Genomic DNA, 18,867 nt, shown 5'->3' with positions numbered 1-18,867 from the left:
GGGGGAGTGCGAAGCCGCTGCAGACATCGACCTCTGCAAGGAGTCGTTAGTCTCTCCTTCGCCAGCCGAGCAATGTTAAACACCTCGCACCCGGACGTGAGGGGCTGCGGGCAGTATGGAACCGAGACAAGTCTCGGTATGCTGAATGACTCAAGGAAGGAAAACGCTGGACTCCAACTTGAAGGGAGCGCGATTTCAAACGGGGTGAAATGTTCCCGGAAACTTAACGGATGCACCTCGCCAAAATTTAAGATGTATGTTTCGGTCGGGTAGTGAAGCATTTGATCTGAGAGGTAGGTCTCCTTGTGGGGATAAAAGGTACAAGAGGCAGGCATTGGAAGAGAAGGCATCTCGGGGCATCGTGGGGCTGGATAAGGTTTCGCGGACGGGCGAAGCCATGAAGGGATTTGAAAAACAGACATGCTTGGGATCAGGAACTGGACCGTCCCGTACGATCTCCTCTGATTTCAGGAACGAAGAAATTTGTCTGAAATCACTCCGTGCTATTTTCACAGCAGCGTGTTTATGCATTTGTCTGTATCCCTTCTTATTTATTCATTCTTAGTGCACATATGCGATATACCTGTTTCTTTGTCTCCCTTATGTTTCAGTTTCTATTCTGTTTATGCCCGTGAACACGAACATTTGCTTCACCCGACTTCACCTATCACCTTCCAGCTTGTCTCCCCCCCCCCCCCCCACCCACCCTTTCCAGTCCTGAGGAAGAGTCTTGGACCGAAATGCCGACTGTTTATTCATTTCCATACTTGCAGAGTTCCTCCAACATTTTGTATGTAGTACTCAACATTTCTTGCATCGTTTTTCTACAGAAAAGAACCAGCCTTGGGGAAAAAAAATTAGACCAGCGGTCCTGTACCCACATTGTCCATATAATTCCGGCTGCACGTAACATAGACATAACCATATAACAATTACAGCACGGAAGCAGGCCATCTCGGCCCTTCTAGTCCGTGCCGAACGCTTACACTCACCTAGTCCCACTGACCCGCACTCAACCCATAACCCTCCATTCCTTTCCGGTCCACATACCTATCCAATTTTACTTTGTGTATATGCGTCTATAAATGACATTATGACTTGGCACACTCTGGTCTAATTTATACTTTTAGCCCGGTATGGTAAAATTCAAGATCATAATTCCCATTGCCGTGAATTATCATGCCATACTTTACGTTCACCAAGAAGAAAGGTATTTGAAAAACATTTTTAAAAATCGATAACGGTGTGTGATAGGTTCCACCGGTGGGGGGGGGGGGAAGTTAAGATAAAAGTTAATTCTGACTCACACCCGACTGTAATACAGTAATTAGGCTATGAATTTACAGGCCAGGAATAATATCTGTCCAGGAGTCAGATTTTATTCCATGAATTTTTATCCTTTTTTTGAATAGTTTGTTTTCTGGAATTGACAGTTATTTTCTGTGAACGTTCGAAATTAACCCCCTTCATTTTGTTTTCTACTGCGAATGGTTAGAATGTTGAACTTGCAACCACAAGGGGACAAATGGTAGAGTCATTCAAGGAAGAACAACTTTGAGGGAGTTTGTTGGAGTTAGAAGAAAAAGAATCAGAGGTGTCTCTGTTTACAAGCCCGCTGATACCCCTTCTGGTACTTACCCTTGCAAGCAGAATAAGTGCCACACCTGCCCCTATACCTCCTCCCTCTCTACCATTAAGGGCCCAAACAGTCCTTCCAGGTGAGGCGACATTTCACCTGTGAGTCTGTTGAGGTCATCTACTGTATCCTGTGCTCCTGGTGTGGCCTCCTCCAGAAAAAGCGGGATCTTCCAATAGCTGTCCATTTTAATTCTACTTCCCATTCCAACATGTCATTCCATGCCGCAAAGAGGCCGCACTGAGGTTGGAGGAGCAACAGCTTATAATCCATCTGGTTAGCCTCCAACCAGAAGGCATGAACGTCGATTTCTCGAATGTCTGGTAATAACACCCCCCCCCATCACCCTTCACCATTCCCATTTCCTGTTCTCCTTACCTGCCCATCACCTCCCTCTGGTGCTCCTCCCCCTTCCCTTTCTTCTATGGTCTTCTACCGTCTCCTATCAGATTCTCCCTTCTCCAGCCCTTTATCTGTTTTACCAATTAACTTCCTAGCTCTTTACTTTACCCTTCCCCTTCTCCCAGTTTCACCCATCACCTACTATCTTGTACTTCTTCCTCCCCTCCCCTCATCTTCTTACTCTGACATCATCTAGTTCTGAAGAAGGGTCTTGGTCCAAAACATTGACTGTTTACTATTTTCCATTGATGATGCCTGGCCTGCTGAGTTCCTCCAGCATTTTTTTGTGTATTACTTAATATTTATTTAACATTTTTGAGATGTTGCTGTTAATGGAAACAGTCACCAGTATTTATTGCCCATGAACTGTGTGGTTTGTTTGGCCATTTTTATTGAAAACCCCCACATTCCACAGGGAGGACATACAGAGACTCCTTAGTGTAGACGCCTGGATTGATCTCCAAACTTCCAATGCCCCTATCATAGTGTTGCACTAACTGCTACACTACCATGTGCCCATTTCAGAGGGCATTTAATAATAAATAATAACATAATTTAAATTCCACTCTTGTCATTTGAATGCAGGTATCTGGACTGTCAGCACAACCTCTGGCCGAGTGATTCGGTAAGTTAACCTGAACACAACCATTATACCCATAAACATTGCTTTGCAGTAACAACAAATGACCTACACCACTAAACTGGCATGGGTAGCAGTCAGTGATAAACATAAACAATTTATGCTTTGCCTATTGCATTACTCGTGCAAAGATTTCAATTCATAAATTTCAGAGCTTTGCAGAAATTGAATGAATAGTTTTACGACCAGTTCCTAGAAAGTTAAAGTTAGCTTTCATTTGTCAAGGCTCTAAGCTCTGAAAATCTTACCCAAAGCTTACCAACTTCTCTCCTTTTAAAATACTCCTTTGACCAAGTCTTTGTTCATCTAGTATTGACCTAGTATTCTCTATATGTGGCTTTTTGGTGTATAAATATATATTAGCCCTAGAGACATACAACACAGAAAGAGACCATCAAGTACATATCTGTACTAATCCCATTTATCAGCATTACCCTCTATGCTTTGCTAGTTTGCTAGTTCATGGGCTCATCCAAAATCCGCTTAAATGTTGTGAGGTATTTGCCCCTATCACTTTCTCTATCCTCACTCTTAATAATTTTGTACACCTCTATTGTGTCCCACTGCAACTTTCTCCATTCCTTGCAAATTTAAATTTTTCATCTAAGCAATTTCTTGGTGAATCTCCACTGCACTCTCTTCAGTGCAATGATGTCCTTCCTATGGAATGGTAACTGGTATGGCACATAATATTCCAGCAGTGCCCATGCTAATTTTATAAAGTTGAACCAAGACCTTCCTACTCTGATCATCTCGGACGCTCCTAAAATCAGGCAAGCAATCCCAGTGGCCTACTTCACCACCCTATCCACCTGTGCTGCCACCTTCAGGGATTCTTAAACTTGCACACCAAGGTCTTTTGTTCCTCAATATTCCCTGGAGCTCTATCATTCAAACTTCATGCCCTAGCTAGATTCCTACCCCCACTCCCAACCCTGCCATCGCTGTTCCTTATAAAGTGCATCATTCCAATTACCGGAATTAAATTCCTTCTGTTACTTTCCCTAGCAGGGAACAGCAATTTTCCATGCCATCAGCAGATTTAATGATCACACTGAGTAGTGCAGGTCCAGGGTCCTATCCATGTTGTATATAACTAGACACAAGCTTCCATTTCCAATAGCCACCCTCACCCATCAATCTCTGTCTCCTATTGACAGGCCCATTTTTGATCCAATTTGCCTTGGATCCCATTGGCTCTAATACCTTGAACCAGGCTTCCATGAGGGACGTTGTGAAAGGCCTTACTAAAGGGCACATTAACCACATATAAAGCACATTAACCACTCTTCATTATCATCAATATACTGCTTCAAAAAACTCAGTTGAACATATTTCCTTCTGACAAATCTGTGCTGATCAATCCCGGCTTTTCTAAATGTAGATTAATAATGGCACCTCATCACTGGCCAGAAATATTTAAAGAGGTGTTGTTGAAAGTGATAAATGCTTGCTTGTTTAAAAACTTTGTATCATGGAATCAGTCAGTAAATTTGAGGATCTCCCAACAACATAAGTCCATAAGACATAGGAACAGATTTAGGTCGTTTGGCCCATCGAGATTGCTGCACCATTCAATCATGGCTGAACATGACAACATCAAGAGGTAAATTATACTGTATGAAGTATGACTTTAGGAGCTTGATTTAAAACATTACATTTCTAAGCAAAATATCAATTATTTGTTACTATCAGTATAATCAGAATCAGGTTTATTATCACTGGCATGTGTTGTGAAATTTGTTAACTTGGCAGCAGCAGTTCAATGCAATACATAAAATAGAAAATAATAAATAACTCAATTATGTTATATGTATATTGAATAGATTAAAATCATGCAAAAAACAGAAATATATATTTAAAAAGTGAGGTAGTGTTCAAGGATTCAATGTCTATTTAGGAATCGGATAGCAGAGGGGAAGAAGCTGTTCCTGAATCGCTGAGTGTGTGCCTTCAGGCTTCTGTACCTCCTACCTGATGGTAACAGTGAGAAAAGGGCATGCCCTGGGTGCTGAAGGTCTTTAATAATGGACACTGCCTTTCTGAGACACTTGAAGATATCCTGGGTACTTTGTAGGCTAGTACCCAAGATGGAGCCAACTAAATTTACAGGTCTCTTCAGCTTCTTTTGGTCCTGTACAGTAGCCCCCCCCCAAATACCAGGCAGTAATGCAGCCTGTCAGAATGCTCTCCATGGTATATCTACAGAAGTTTTTGAGTGTATTTATTTACTCACCATCAATTGAGAGCTCAGCATCTTCAGTGAAGCAGTAGGGATCATCTATTGGAGGATGTGATTCAAAGATCATCTCAACCAACATTGGGTTTTTGGTATGAATGGCATTAAATGCATCCTACACCTGGCATTTTCTGTAAACTTAGAAAGGATGATGATTGAGACACAGATTATCATAAAAAATTAAATCATAGCCTTGCACTGTGGGAAAGAGAACAGCATGCCATAGGAATCACAGGACTAAATGCTGCAATTATTGGAGGGAAGAACTTCATGAGAATCCTCCGTCCAGCACTTCCAGAGCTTCTCTGGGGTTGTAATGCATTTAGGAGGTATGTAGGACACTCTCTTTACTGCGTGAAGAAGACAATTGCAGGGAACAGCATCAGTCACTTTATATAACCACCCTTTACCTCATAAAATGTTGTCAACAGAGAGGGATATGGATTATGAAGGGACAATCATAAGCCATTCTCAAGTTTAGTCGTTGCCATCCATGGCTCTGATTACTTGCAAGTTGCAAATCTCACTAATAGATCTAATCTCAGAGCTGACTGGACTCATGCAATGCTCTGTTATTGTGATCCTCTACTATGCAATGCAGACTCCAGATCGAACCAGCACAAGTTATCTTGAGAAGGTCCTCAATGACCCTTTGTTGATGGCCCTAACATTAAACGTGTAGAAACTCAAGTCCTTCACCAACCTGCCCAGCCATGGAACACCAGATACAAGAGATTCAGAAGATGCTAGAAATCTGTAGCAACACACACAAAAGGCTGAAGAAATCGGTGGATCAGGCAGCATCTATGGAAGGAAACACAGTCAATGCTTCAAGTCAAGATCCTTCATAAGTCCCCCTTCACTACACTGGATTATATTTGCCAGTTCTTTGCACACTCTCCCAAGCCATCTAACTCCTAATGTAGACTCCTTGCCTCTACGACACATATTCCTCCTCCTCCTCCTTTTTCCTGTGGTCACAATACGACAGGTCCTTCTGCCAGAATATATACATTTATTTTTCTCTGTATATACATGTACATACTCACCCCTTAGATTTACTTGGCTATCCGTACACAAAAACATGAAACTCTCCATAGATACATTCTGTGGCAATAAACATTTAGATGTAAATCTTAAGATATTTTGGAATTCCTAGTTCATACTTTCCCACTATAGGATACCATATGTAGGCAAAGGAACTGCACTTTGCATTTTACATTCACCCCAATAGATGCACATCACTCTAGGTCTATAGCTGACCTAGGAGCCTAGATGCATTTAAACCTAGCAATGGTTCAGTAACACTTTCATAACTGATTCTGTGTTGAAAGCTATTAGTATGAGTTATCTGAATATTGAGCAGGAGGGGAAATTGGGCTTGACAATCCCTGTCAGGGTAAGCCAGAATGTCAAATATTAAGCATGCAGGAAGCACATAGTAACATGACCCATCACACGATACTTGCTTAGCATGTACGAAATTGAAATTGGGTCACATTTTACTGACTTACAGACATGTTTATATCAGAATGATTTTAATGACCCGGACGCATAACGAGTGCAGACTTCTGCAGCTATGCTTGCTATTTCAGGAGGATGCTGAGATTGAGCACAGCAAGTTTGGGTGAGATACCCTGCCCCTACATACTTTTTACCTCTTTGGCATCTGTTTCAGATTTACCAAGGATGCTGCAAAGCTGCAAAACAGGACAGACGTTGGTCGCAGGCAGACATACTCTCTGGGGACCCCAAGGAAAGCAGGGAAGAAAGGCTCAGGTCTGTGGAACCCACGCATAAAGTACGTAAAGAAAACCATACCGCCACCTGCCACCTCTTTCCCCATTTGTGAAGGAATCACATTTCTACCATGGGCTGGTCAGAGCACTAATCGGAAGAGGAAGCAAGTCATTTTTGCTCTGGAGGACTAACTACGAAGGTGAAGACGTAATGAAAAGCCGTTGCTCCTGTTTTCATCCAGTGGTGAGGTAAGGGGATGTTAATTCTGCTTCAGTGGACGCTTGAAGCCGCTTCGAGGTGTTGGTGCTGCCGCTCATGTTGTTGTTCTGCCCGGTTGAACTCCGACCCCGGCCGGCGAGGTCACGTGACTCCATTTAACTCTCTGTGAAGATGGCGGAGACGGGCGGAATTCGGGATTGTGCCGTCGACAACAAGGAGCTTGGCTGCGGCCGCATCGTCAAACGGTTGCGCCTGGATAGCGAGGACGCAGGGGTGGTCGCCAGCGCTGAGGAGACGCTGGAGGAAGGGCGGCGGCGGAGAGCGGCCGACGCTGAGCGCCAGGCCGCAGGGTTGGCGCCGGGAGACAATGAGCCCCGGGTCGGGGGCCCGGAGAACGAGACGGCGCCGGCAGTCGGAGGTAGCGCTATGACGAGAGATGGGAAGGGAGGAGGAGAGGCGGGGTAAGGGAGGAGTAGGGAAGGAGGTAGAAAATAGGGAGGGGAGGGGGTTGGATGAATAGGGGAAACGGATGGAGGGGGTTGGAGAGAAGAGTGAGAATTGAGGTGGAATAGGGGCACGGATGGAAGGGATGTGGAATTCAGGAAGATACTGGAAGGAAGGTGGAATGGGGGAGGGGAGGTGGAGTAGGGGAAAGGAAGGGAGGAGAGGGGGAGAAGGGGAGGTGGAAAAGGCGGAAGGGGAGGTGTAATGGTGGGAGGGAGGGTGGAACGGGGAGGGGAAGGAGGGGCAGTGGAACGGGGAGTGGAGGGAAGGTGGAATGGGAGAGGGGTGGGAGGGGAAGTAGAATAGGGGAAGGGAGGGGATCGGTCATAGTGGGAATGGGGAATAGGGGGAACATGCTGGAGAGGGAAGAGTGCAGTATTGGGAAATGAGGGGAAGGTGGAGGAAGAGATGGGTGTGGAATGGATGAGTGGGAATATGGGAGGGGGTGAGCAAATAGTGGAATGTAGGGCATTTTAGAACGTCAGAAAGTTGTAAGGTGGGGGAAGTGGTGACATTTGGGGACTGTTTGATGGCTGAGGTAGGGGATGTGGGGGAGGGGATTAGTACTCATATGGGTGGAGGACATGAGTTGCAGGGTAAAGGAGAGGAGGGTGCATGGACTGGTAAGGAAGTTTGGTTTGGAGAGGGGTGAGAAGGGAGAGTGTGTCACGGTGTGTAGAGAGAAGTGCTGAGTGGAATGAAGTGGGTGTGGGTGATTCCAGTCAGGGTTGATAGGTGGGTGGGTTGGAGTTGGGGAGGGGTCTGTTGGTGTGGAGGGGTGGCAGTTTTAGCCAGAGGGTGGGGTGTGGAGTTTGGTGTGGGTGGGCAGGGTAGTGGTTGGAGGTTGGGTGTTGTGTGTTGGGGAGGTAGCAGGTCAGTAGGTGGTGGGTAAGCCACATGTCTAGTGGTTGAGGGGGCTGTGTAGGTCAAGATATGTGTTTGGGTGTAGTTTTGGGGATTGGGTAATTGGTGGTGGGGATATTTGGGAGTGGCTAAGGATGTGGAGGGTATTTGCATATGTACAGAAGAAGTTATATTTTAAAAAGCAACGTGATCAATAAGCTTTAAATGTGTATTTGTGAATTAAAAATTGCTTTCATTAAACTAGATCTTGAAATTTGTCCCTTCTCGTCAATGAAAGAGTAGAGGATTGGGCAAGCTGTCACATCCATGGCCCACGCCAGATCCTTGCATGTGGAGAGATTTCTCAGCAGGTAGAGAGGAAAGGGCGCCAGCTTTAGAGGGAAATGTACTTTTAGAGGGTAATGTAGCAGTTAGTTAGAATTGCAATTTAATAGGCAGTTGATTGGCATGTAAGAGAAATGCTTTGTATGGTGTCAGGAAAGTCATGGGACTTAGGAAATCTGCTACAGTGAGTTGTCACGAACCCACTGGCCAATTTGCTGGTTCTTTGTAATAAAGACCTGCACGGGTTGTTTATTTTCAACAGGGCATTTGGCATGTGCTGAAGTGAAATATATTTTCCAAGATATAGTTGGCAATCTGAGAACCAAAATTAATTAGAAGCCTATTTAGTTTCATTTCACTTTAATTAAGATATAAAAATCTGTGAGACTAGGGCAATGTGATTCTTTTATCAGAGGTTTGGGATTTAAGTCCTAGCTCGAAAACATGCAAAATCTGAGCTGATAGCTTGTGGGGCTGCTTCCATCATTCACACTGAAAGCTAAGCCACTTGTAGATGTACATTCCATGGCAAAAAGCCCAAGTGTGGATAGTACTGGCAGAATTCTGGTTAACATCTATCCTTAGTCCGCAGCATTGAAAAGCAACTTACCTGTTCAGTTTTGGCACCTTGCAAAATAGATACGGCAATTCCTACATTACAGAAATGACTACATTGTGGAAAGAATTGCTGGAGAAAATCTTTGTAAAATAAATACAAGTCATCACCTTTCGTATAACTTGGGTAAATAGCAGAATTTTAAAAAATACTTTGAATACTGGAACATAGATTTCCTGTCAAAGTATCAACTATTTTTCCTCTCCTTTCATTTTTCATTCAATGTGAAAAAGACAAATGAGATAAATAATAAAAAATAAATAATACCGAAAACTTAAATTGTAGAGTCCTTGAAAGTGAGTCAGTAGGTTGTGGAATCAGTTGAATGTCAAGGTGAATGAATTTACCCACGCCAGTTCAGGAGCCTTGTGGTTGAAATGAATCTGGTGCTGTGGGGCCTAAGGCTCCTGTACCTCCTACCTGATGGTAGTAACAAGAAGAGAGCCTGTCCTGTTGTTAGTCCTGAAACATCTTCCCTTTGATGCTGCTTGGCCTTTTGAGTTCCTGCAGCATTTTGTGTGTGTTATTCCTGTTAATTGTGATTATAATGAGAGACAACCAATCTAGGTTTGACATCTTGGTTTCTCTGGCAGCACTGAGCACTTGTTGCTGTTGTGCCAATGTTCTTGGCTGCCAGGGAAATCAATCACTGAGATTTAATTGGTGGTGCCTGGCCATGTGTGATCCTGTGGGAATTCCCATTAGTGGTAGAGTCAGTAGGAATCAGCTGAATGGTTCCAACAGGAGTCCTCATTTTTCAAAATTGGAGAGAAATTCTTGATACACTCTAGTTTAAAGTACATTTATTATCAAAGTATGTATACCATATTTAACCTTGAGATTAATCTTGCAAGCAACCACAAAACAAAGGAACACAATAGAATTCACTAAAAACCCCACACCACAAAGTCAAACACCCAATGTGTGAAAAAAAATCATTATAAAGAGTAAACGATACCAAGAACATGAACTGCAGTGTTGCTGAAAGTGAGTCCGCAGACACAGGGCCAGTTCAGCACTGAGGTGAGTAAAGCCGCATGGAGTAGTGAGCTGAACACTGGTTCATCCTCTACCCTTGGCCTTGCTGCCTTTACCTTTTTGATCTGGCTCGGCACTTAAATCAGGTAAATATCAGTTCATTTCTTGCTCTCGTGCGCCCGGCTCCACTACATCAATCCGGCCCGAATTTTCAATCTGGCTCCATTTTCAAGTCTGCTACAGCAATGGCTCTGTGGCCTTAGCTGCATTCTTGAGAGTCTAGTTCACCAAATCCTTCAGAAGACTGCAAAAAGGCCAGGTCCTACGGGTGGTTCAAAAGCACACCTAAAGGGAAATTACAGGCTGCAGATTACAGTGATGATCATAGTCCAGAAAAAGTATATTTAGTAGACTTGTTAGTAGTTTTGTTAGCTGCCCACACTGTCACCCTGTCTCACCAGCACCATCTTGGGAATCCTGAGACATGAGTTGAAGGTTTATTCTCCTGCCATTGAGTGGATGCTGAGAAGAGATGATAAATTTCTCTCATTATTTGTTATCACCCAGAAAATTGTTTTGTAATAGTTATGTTTTTAAATTTCAGATGGCTTATCTGTGGGACATGCAGTTAATGCTGCTCCTGAGGAAATCATTCCAAATGGGATTCGTTCTTGGGAAAGTGACGAAGATGACAAAACATCTCACGCTAGCTCAAGTGATTGGACCCCTCATGCTCGGATAGGTACAGGTTAATATGTAATTAGATTATTATTTTTGCTTGTTGATGTTCAATGTTTTATAATTATGATTTAATTGTTTCCTAGAAAAATATACTGCTTGTAATCTTGCTATTTTGATTTCCTGCACACCTTGATAATCTTGTAAATTTGTTTATACATCTTAAAACCGCATTGCTCATTTTCTTTGTAATTGAACTTGTAAGATTTTCCTCCACAACATAACATATGCAGTCATGTGAAAAACTGAATCCTCATTTATTCTGTGAAGCTATCAGGAGATGTAGAAGAATATTTGGTTCCCCTTTAGTCAAAGCCTTGCTACTTGGAAAAGATCCACTTTCACATGCCTTCTGTCTAATAACCAGTTCTCCATCCTGATAAGTATGTTATTCCCAACTCCTTGTACTGTGGTAACAACAAATTATTGTCAGTGATAATACTTGTATACTTGTATACCTCTTCATTGTAAACCTCTTCCTTTGTAAAATCACTGATTTCCTCCTGAGACTGATTTCATAATCCTTATTTGCCATGTAAATGTTAATGGTGGGTGGGGGGGGTGTGAGCTACTTAACAGTAAGTCTTAGATAAATCTTAACATACTTGTAAGTTTACATTTCTAAAAAGAGTCGAGGGATAATTCTTAAATGGGATATCTGTTGTGAACTGATTGGAAAGCACTCATATTCAAGAACTTTACCTTGTAACTTACCCTCTTCTACATTTTCATCCAGGTCCATATAGTTTTGTCCAGCAACATCTTATGCTGGGTACAGACCCACGGTCCATCTTGAAAGATCTGTTACGAGGGAACAGTCCACCACCAGATCTGGATGACATGACACTCTGGCAGATTGTTCTCAACATTTTGTCAGAGCCGCCGAAGAGGAAGAAGCGAAAAGATATTAACACCTTGGAGGACGTGGTGAGAATCTTGAAAGAGAGCAAGAAAATCATGGTCCTCACTGGAGCTGGGGTATGTGTTAAAGAATAGCATTCAATAATCCTATTAAAAATGTAAACATTTATAAACAATGACTGTAAAAATCAGATTTTCCTTCAGTTAATCAGATTGGATTTGTTTTATGTTTGTGAGTTTCCAATTTTTTGTTATTCAGCCAATTCTTTTATTTGCCATTCTATTAGTATTATACTGATGACTGGGAAGGATCTGATAGTTTCAGCATTATTCTGGATTTTGCATTGGAATCTAACCCAAAATGAGGGTGAATGAGTTCCCCAAGTCTCAATGTGAAATCAGTGTACAGTCTAAACTCAATTTCTGATGGTTTAGCACTACACTGTAATTAGAGGTGTTTCTGAAATAGACAAAGCAACTGATGCCATTGTTTTTCTAAGAAGGAACTAAAGCAAATTGCTTCAGTTGCTGCAGTGAATTTTGCTTCATAATTCACCCATTAAGTGATAGAAGCAACAAGAAACACACAGAAGGCCAACCTACTGAAGTTAAGGATGCTGTTACACATAGCAACACATTTATCTTCTTGCTAGCCTTGCACTTTTGCACTGTATGTAGATTGTGGGACTTAGCCACATCTTTAATGTCACTACCACATGCCAGTTCAGTTAAGATACCATCTCCTTGCCTTTTTTGATAGTCAGAAACTTGGCTTGGATGACTTAATTTTAATGGTGAGTTCCATTTTACTTTCATAAAATCTTAACTTAAAAGTTGGTGTGAATACAGTACATAGAAGTTCAATGAGAGAGTCTTCTGCTTTTCGTGTCCACGGACAGTCTATACGTGGCCCAGCCAGAACTGGACACATTTTTGCGCCTTATTGTTGAATTCGCTAAGGTGTGCAACAGCACAGGGTTCCTCTAGCAATGGGCATTGCAGGAGATTTTGCATAGTTTGTGGCTCAGTTCCACATTCACAAGTTGTCAGGCTAAGAGAGTGCGTATTAAGGAACGAGACAGGGCAGGTGACGGGAACACTTTGCATCTAGTGATCATAATGCCATTGGTTTCAAGGTAATTACGGAAGAAGACAGGTCTGGTCCTCAGGTTGAGATTCTAAATTGGAGAAAGTCCAATTTTAATGCTATAAGAAAGGATCTGGCAAACATGGATTGGGACAGTGTTTCAAAGCTGTACATGGTAAGTGGGAGGCCTTCAAAAGTGAAATTTTAAGAGCACAAAGAGTACAAAGCATGTGCTTATCAGAATCAAAGGCAAGAATAACAGATTTAGGGAGCTTCAGTTAAGGAGAAAAGTGCATAACAGGCTTAGACAAGTAGGAACAAATGAGGTACTTGAGTAGTATAAGAAATGCAAGAGAACACCTCAGGAAATCAGGAGGGCGAAAAGAAGGCATGAGGTTGCTCTAGCAGACAAGGTAAAGGAAAATCTTAAAGGGCTTTTGCAGATATATTAAGAGCAAAAAGATTGCAAGGGACAAAATTGGTCTTCTGGAAGGTCAGAATGGTAATCTATGCATGGAGCCAAAAGAGATAGGAGAGATCTTACATGGATTTTTTTTGCACCTGTATTTACTTGGGAAATAGACACAGAGTGTATAGAAGTGAGGTAAAGCAGCAGCAAGCAAGGTTATAGACCCTATACAGTTTACAGAGGAGGACGAGTTTGTTGTCTTGTGGCAAATCAGGCTGAACATATCCCCAGGGCCTGACAAGGTGTTCCTTTGGACTATGTAGGAGGCAATTGCAAAAATTGCTGGAGCTGTAGCAGAGATACTTAAATCATCCTTAGTGACAAGTGAGGTACCGGAGGATTGGAGGATAGCTAATGTTGTTCCGCTGTTTAAGAAATCCTCTAAGAATAAACCAGAGAATTACAGGCCAGTGAGCCTGACAACAGTATTGTTATTTGAAAGTATTCTAAGAAACCAGAGGACTCAGCATCAAAATAGAAGAGCATCCTTTTAGAACGGAGATAAGAAGGAATTTCTTTAGCCAGAGTGTGGTGAATCTGTGGAATTCATTGCCACAGGTAGCTGTGGAAGCCAAGTTCTTATGTTTATTTGAGGCAGAGGTTGATAGATTCTTGATTGGTCAGGGCATGAATGGATACAGTGGGGGGAAGGCAGGAGATTGGGGCTGAAAGGAAAAATGGATTAGCCATGATGAAATGGTGGATCAGAGTAGATGGGCCAAATGGCCATATTCACCTGCTATATCTTAGTTTTCTGAGACTGGATACATGGGTATTTGGATAGACAGGGATTGATTAGGGATAGTCAGAATGGCTTTGTGTACAGTAGGTCATATCTAACCAATCCTATAGAAGTTTTTTTTTGAGGATGTTTCCAGGGAAGTTGGTGAAGGCAAGGCAATGGATGTTGTCTATGTAGACTCCAGCAAGGCATTTGACAAGGTCCCACATGGGAAATTGGTCAAGAATGTTCAGTCACTTGGCATTCAAGATGAGGTAGTAAATTGGATTAGACATTGGCTTTGCAGGAAAAGCCAAGGAGTGGTTGTAGATTGTTGCCTTTCTGACCGGAGGCCTGTGGTTGGTGGAGTGCTGTGTCCATTGTTGTTTGTCTGGATTAGCAAATTTGCAGATGACACCAAGACTGGGGGTGTAATGGACAGTGAGGAAGACTATCAAAGCTTGCAGCAGGATTTGGACCAGCTGGAAAAATGAGCTGAAAAAATTGACATGAGGAGTGTGGTAGAACAAAGGGATCTGGGAATACAGGTCCATAATTCATTGAAAGTGACGTCACTGGTAAATAGGGTTGATCAAAGAGCTTTTGGCACTTTGGCCTTCATAGATCAAAGTACTGAATACAGGAGTTGGGATGTTACGTTGAAGTTGTATAAGGTGCATGCAGGTTTGGTCACTTACCTATAGGAAAGATGTAAGATTGAAAGAGAAAAGAAAATTTACAAGGATGTTGCAAGATCTGGAGGAATTGTTATAAGGAAGATTGAATAGCTTAGAACTTTACTCACAGAATATTGAAGGGAAATTTGATAAAGGTATACAAAATTGAGGGATATAGATAGGGTGACTACAAGCAGGCTTTTCTCCTCTGAGGTTGGGTGAGACTACAGCTAAAGTCATGGGTTAAGTGTGAAAGTTGAAATGTTTAAGGGAAATTTCACTCAGTATGGTATGAGTGTGAAATGAGTTGCCAGTGCAAGTGGTAAATGTGATTTCTATTTCAACGTTCAAGAGAGGTTTGGATATGTGCATGGATGGAAGGGTGGTGTGGGCATAGGTCAACGGGACTAGGCAGTTTAAATGATTTGGCACAGACTAGATGAGCCAAATGGCCTGTGTTTGTGCTGTAGTTTTAAATATTTAAATTTTAAAATTTTTAAATCTACAGTGGAGATCACTTAATTATATAATAATTATATAATAATCTGCAGATTAAAATGATAGCATCTCCTCGCTGACAATCAACACTGGTGCACCTCAGGCGTGTGTGTCTAGTCCACAGCTCTGCTCTACTCTATATCCATAACTGTGTGGCTAGGCATAGCTCGAACATCATCTGTAAATTTGCTGAAGATACAACCATTGTTGGTAGAATCTCAGGTGGAGATGAGAGGGCATACAGGAGCGAGATATGCCAACTAGTGGAGTGGTGCTGTAGCAACAACCTTGCACTCAACATCAGTAAGACAAAAGAGTTGATTGTGGACATCAGGAAGGGTAAGACGAAGGAACACATACCAATCCTCTTAGAGGGATCAGAAGTGAAGAAAGTGAGCAGTTTCAAGTTCCTGGGTGTCAAGATCTCAGGACCTAGAGGTCTCAAGATGGTGCTTATGGAGTAAACCGCGTTCGGCTTTGCTCCAAACCTTTTACATCTTTTTAACCTACAAACACCCTTTAAATGATCTTTTTATACTTATTCTAAAGGGGTTTAAACATACAGAATTTTTCTTTTTAACTACTCGATCTATTTTCAACTCATTGAAATGTCTAAAGCAAAAGAATCGAAACAGACGAAAGAACCAATAGAGACTATTGTAAAGCTTATAGAAGATAAATTTGCGGGTCTGGAGAGAAAAATTACCGAACAGCTTTTTGCGTTTGATAAGCGTTTAAAATCATTCGAAGGAGAACTTAAAACACTTTCACTGGAACTATGAAAACAACAAGCAAGTATCTTGGTACTTGAAGAAGCCGCTCGCAAGAAAGATCATATTATCGAAACTTTGCAACAAGAGGAAGCTTCAACTTCTCAACAGATGGATCGTTATAAATCTAAAATTACTGATCTTGAAAATCGCTCTCGAAGACAAAATCTTCGGCTAATTGGGATTCCGGAAAAATTTGAGAGCGGTGATCTTACCGTTGTCTTTTCTAAACTTCTAATGGATGTCTTCGGTTCAGAAGTTCTGGACTCTCCTCCAATAATCCATCGTGCTATCATTCATCCATCTCGCTATCATTCTGATTCAGATAAACCACGGCATGTAATTCTCCGGATCCTTTACCCTCATATCAAAGAGCGACTGATTCGAGCCGCTCGGAAAAAGGGTATGATTATTTTTCAAGAATTTAAATTTCGTATTTTGGAAGATTATAGCCCTGAAGTTTTAAGGGCAAGAATGGCTTTTAGATCGGTTATGTCGAAATTTCACCAGGAAGGCTACAAGCAAGCGCTGTTATTTCCAGTACATCTGAGAGTTACTTCTGGAGACGGAACTGTTCGGCTGTTTAAATCTCCAGCGGACGCTCAAAGTTTTCTGGAACAATGGCACTCTATCGGATTGACTAATTAATAATTAGTCTATAAATTTCGATCTCTTACAAAATGATGGGGGTTTTTTTAGGTATGGCTGACATGTATTTTTTATATATTGTAAAAGTTCTCTTTTTTTTGGTTTATTCTGATTTTATTATTTTTTTTATATTTTATTAATCTATTAACCTTGAAAATAACTGATGAGGGTTCTTTTTTTTAAGTTTGTATAAGCTTTTTTATATTTTTAACATTTAAATATTAAGATTTTTTAAAAAATAATAATGAAATGGCGTTTCTTCTTCCCGACAGACTCCAGTGCTTGGAACGTCATATCCGTTTTGATGACTTTGAGAGTTTTAAACTCTCATTTAAAATACTAATTTAGTAGTATTTATTTATGAGTTTTATCAATTTAATTTTTTTTAACCCTTTTGTTTTATATATATATAATACTAATTTTATATTCTAACCCTAATGACAAAGTTTTCATACTTTTCCCATGTTTATCATAATTACTCAAGAATTGATTACTTTTTCATTGATCACCATTTACTTACAGATGTTACTGATTGTAAATATGATTGTATTACCATATCTGATCATGCACCTCTGAAGTTATCTATTAAAATAACGGATTCATATATTAATGCTAAATTTTGGAGGTTTAATCCTGTTTTATTGCAGGATTTAGACTTTGTTAACTTTATTAAACAACAAATTGATTTATTTTTCTCAACAAATTTTACAGCAGAGATTTCTAGTGGAATTTTGTGGGATACTTTTAAAGCATATATTCGTGGACAGATTATTTCATACTCTGCTGGAGTTAGGAAATGAGTTATTTCTAAAATACTAACATTAGTTGATAAAATCAAAGCAATTGATAAGATTTATTCAATGACCCCTAGTAAAGAACTTTATAAAGAAAGAGTGGAACTTCAAATGGAACATAGTTTATTATTATCCTCTTCGATTGAAAGTCAGTTAATTAAATCAAAAACTCAATTCTATATGCATGGAGATAAGTCTGGTAAATTGTTGGCTAATCAATTGAAAATTGTTTCGGATAAACGACAGAGTACTAGAATTCATAAACAAGATGGTACTCTGATGATTGACCACAAAGAGATAAATAGAGCCTTTCAAGATTTTTATAACTCCTTATATCAATCAGAATTCACTAAGGACTCTTCTATAATAAATGAATTTTTAAGGAAATTGAATATTCCAAAAGTAACTGTTGAGGATAACGTAATTTTAGATACACCTATTACAGAGTCTGAAATAGAAAAGGCTATTTTTTTAATGAATTCTGGTAAAGCTTCTGGTCCAGATGGTTTTCCTGTAGAATTTTTTAAATCTTTTTCTTCTATACTTTCACCTTGGCTTTGTAAAATTTTTAAAGATGCATTAACTGTAGGTAAATTACCACAATCTTTTTATGAAGCTTCTATTTCTTTAATTCTTAAAAAAGTTAAGGACCCTACTGAATGTGCATCCTATCGGCCTATATCCTTATTAAACATGGATTTTAAGATTTTCAGTAAAATTTTGGCTTTTAGATTAGAAAATATATTACCTCGAATTATTTCTGAAGGTCAGACTGGATTTATTAAAAATCGCTATTCATCTTTTAACATTAGAAAATTAATTAATATTATTTATACTTCTTCATCTAAAATACCAGAATGTGTTATTTCTTTAGATGCTGAAAAAGCATTTGACAGAGTTGAGTGGCCATATTTATTTACTACAATGCAACAATTTAATTTTAGTCCAAAATTTATATCATGGATTAAATTAATATACCATAAACCTTTAGCTTCAAATTTTACCAATAATCAAAGATCCCCTTTTTTTCAACTATTTTGTGGTATAAGGCAAGGTTGCCCTTTAAGTCCTTTACTATTTGACATTGCTTTAGAACCGTTGGCTATAGCTATTCATGAATCACCTAATATTCTGGGTATTACCCGTGGGGAGAGGACGTATAAAGTATCATTATATGCTGATGATTTATTATTATATATATCTGACCCTGAAAGATCTATCCCTGCTATTTCGTCTTTGCTTGCTCAATTTAGTAATTTTTCTGGTTATAAATTGAATTTTAACAAGAGTGAACTATTTCCATTAAATATGCAAGTTCCAATTTATAAACATTTACCATATAAAATTGTTACAGATTATTTTACTTACCTAGGTATTAAAATTACTAAAAAACATAAAGATTTATTTAAGGTTAACTTTTTACCTTTAATTGATCAAATTAA

At 40.4% G+C, this 18,867-nt stretch overlaps 1 protein-coding gene and 1 long non-coding RNA gene across 3 annotated transcripts in view; one reads left to right on the top strand and one right to left on the bottom strand.

Annotated features, from left to right (window-relative positions):
- Positions 1 to 93: 93 nt before the first annotated feature.
- sirt1 (sirtuin 1) overlaps positions 94 to 18,867 on the top strand; it is a 44,263-nt gene continuing 25,489 nt past the window's right edge. Inside the window, exons 1-5 of one of the 2 annotated variants that reach the window (XM_059947339.1) lie at positions 94 to 293; positions 2,624 to 2,663; positions 6,596 to 7,294; positions 10,767 to 10,904; positions 11,637 to 11,878. In XM_059947339.1, the coding sequence (XP_059803322.1) occupies positions 7,048 to 7,294; positions 10,767 to 10,904; positions 11,637 to 11,878 (627 nt within the window). In that variant the 5' untranslated portion in view covers positions 94 to 293; positions 2,624 to 2,663; positions 6,596 to 7,047. Of the gene's footprint in view, positions 294 to 2,623; positions 2,664 to 6,595; positions 7,295 to 10,766; positions 10,911 to 11,636; positions 11,879 to 18,867 lie in introns of both variants that reach the window. The other variant, XM_059947338.1, reaches the window with a different exon arrangement.
- Positions 4,418 to 6,709, bottom strand: LOC132379453 (uncharacterized). Its single transcript, XR_009507422.1, has 3 exons — positions 6,576 to 6,709; positions 5,621 to 5,721; positions 4,418 to 5,055 (listed from the first exon to the last, which is right to left on the bottom strand). It is a non-coding gene; the product is annotated as an uncharacterized LOC132379453 (long non-coding RNA).

Source organism: Hypanus sabinus, chromosome 22 (genome assembly GCF_030144855.1).
Source record: "Hypanus sabinus isolate sHypSab1 chromosome 22, sHypSab1.hap1, whole genome shotgun sequence".
In the NCBI taxonomy this organism is placed as follows: Eukaryota; Metazoa; Chordata; class Chondrichthyes; order Myliobatiformes; family Dasyatidae; genus Hypanus; species Hypanus sabinus.
Note: the sequence above shows the minus strand (reverse complement) of the source record. Positions and strands in the feature narration are given on the sequence as shown.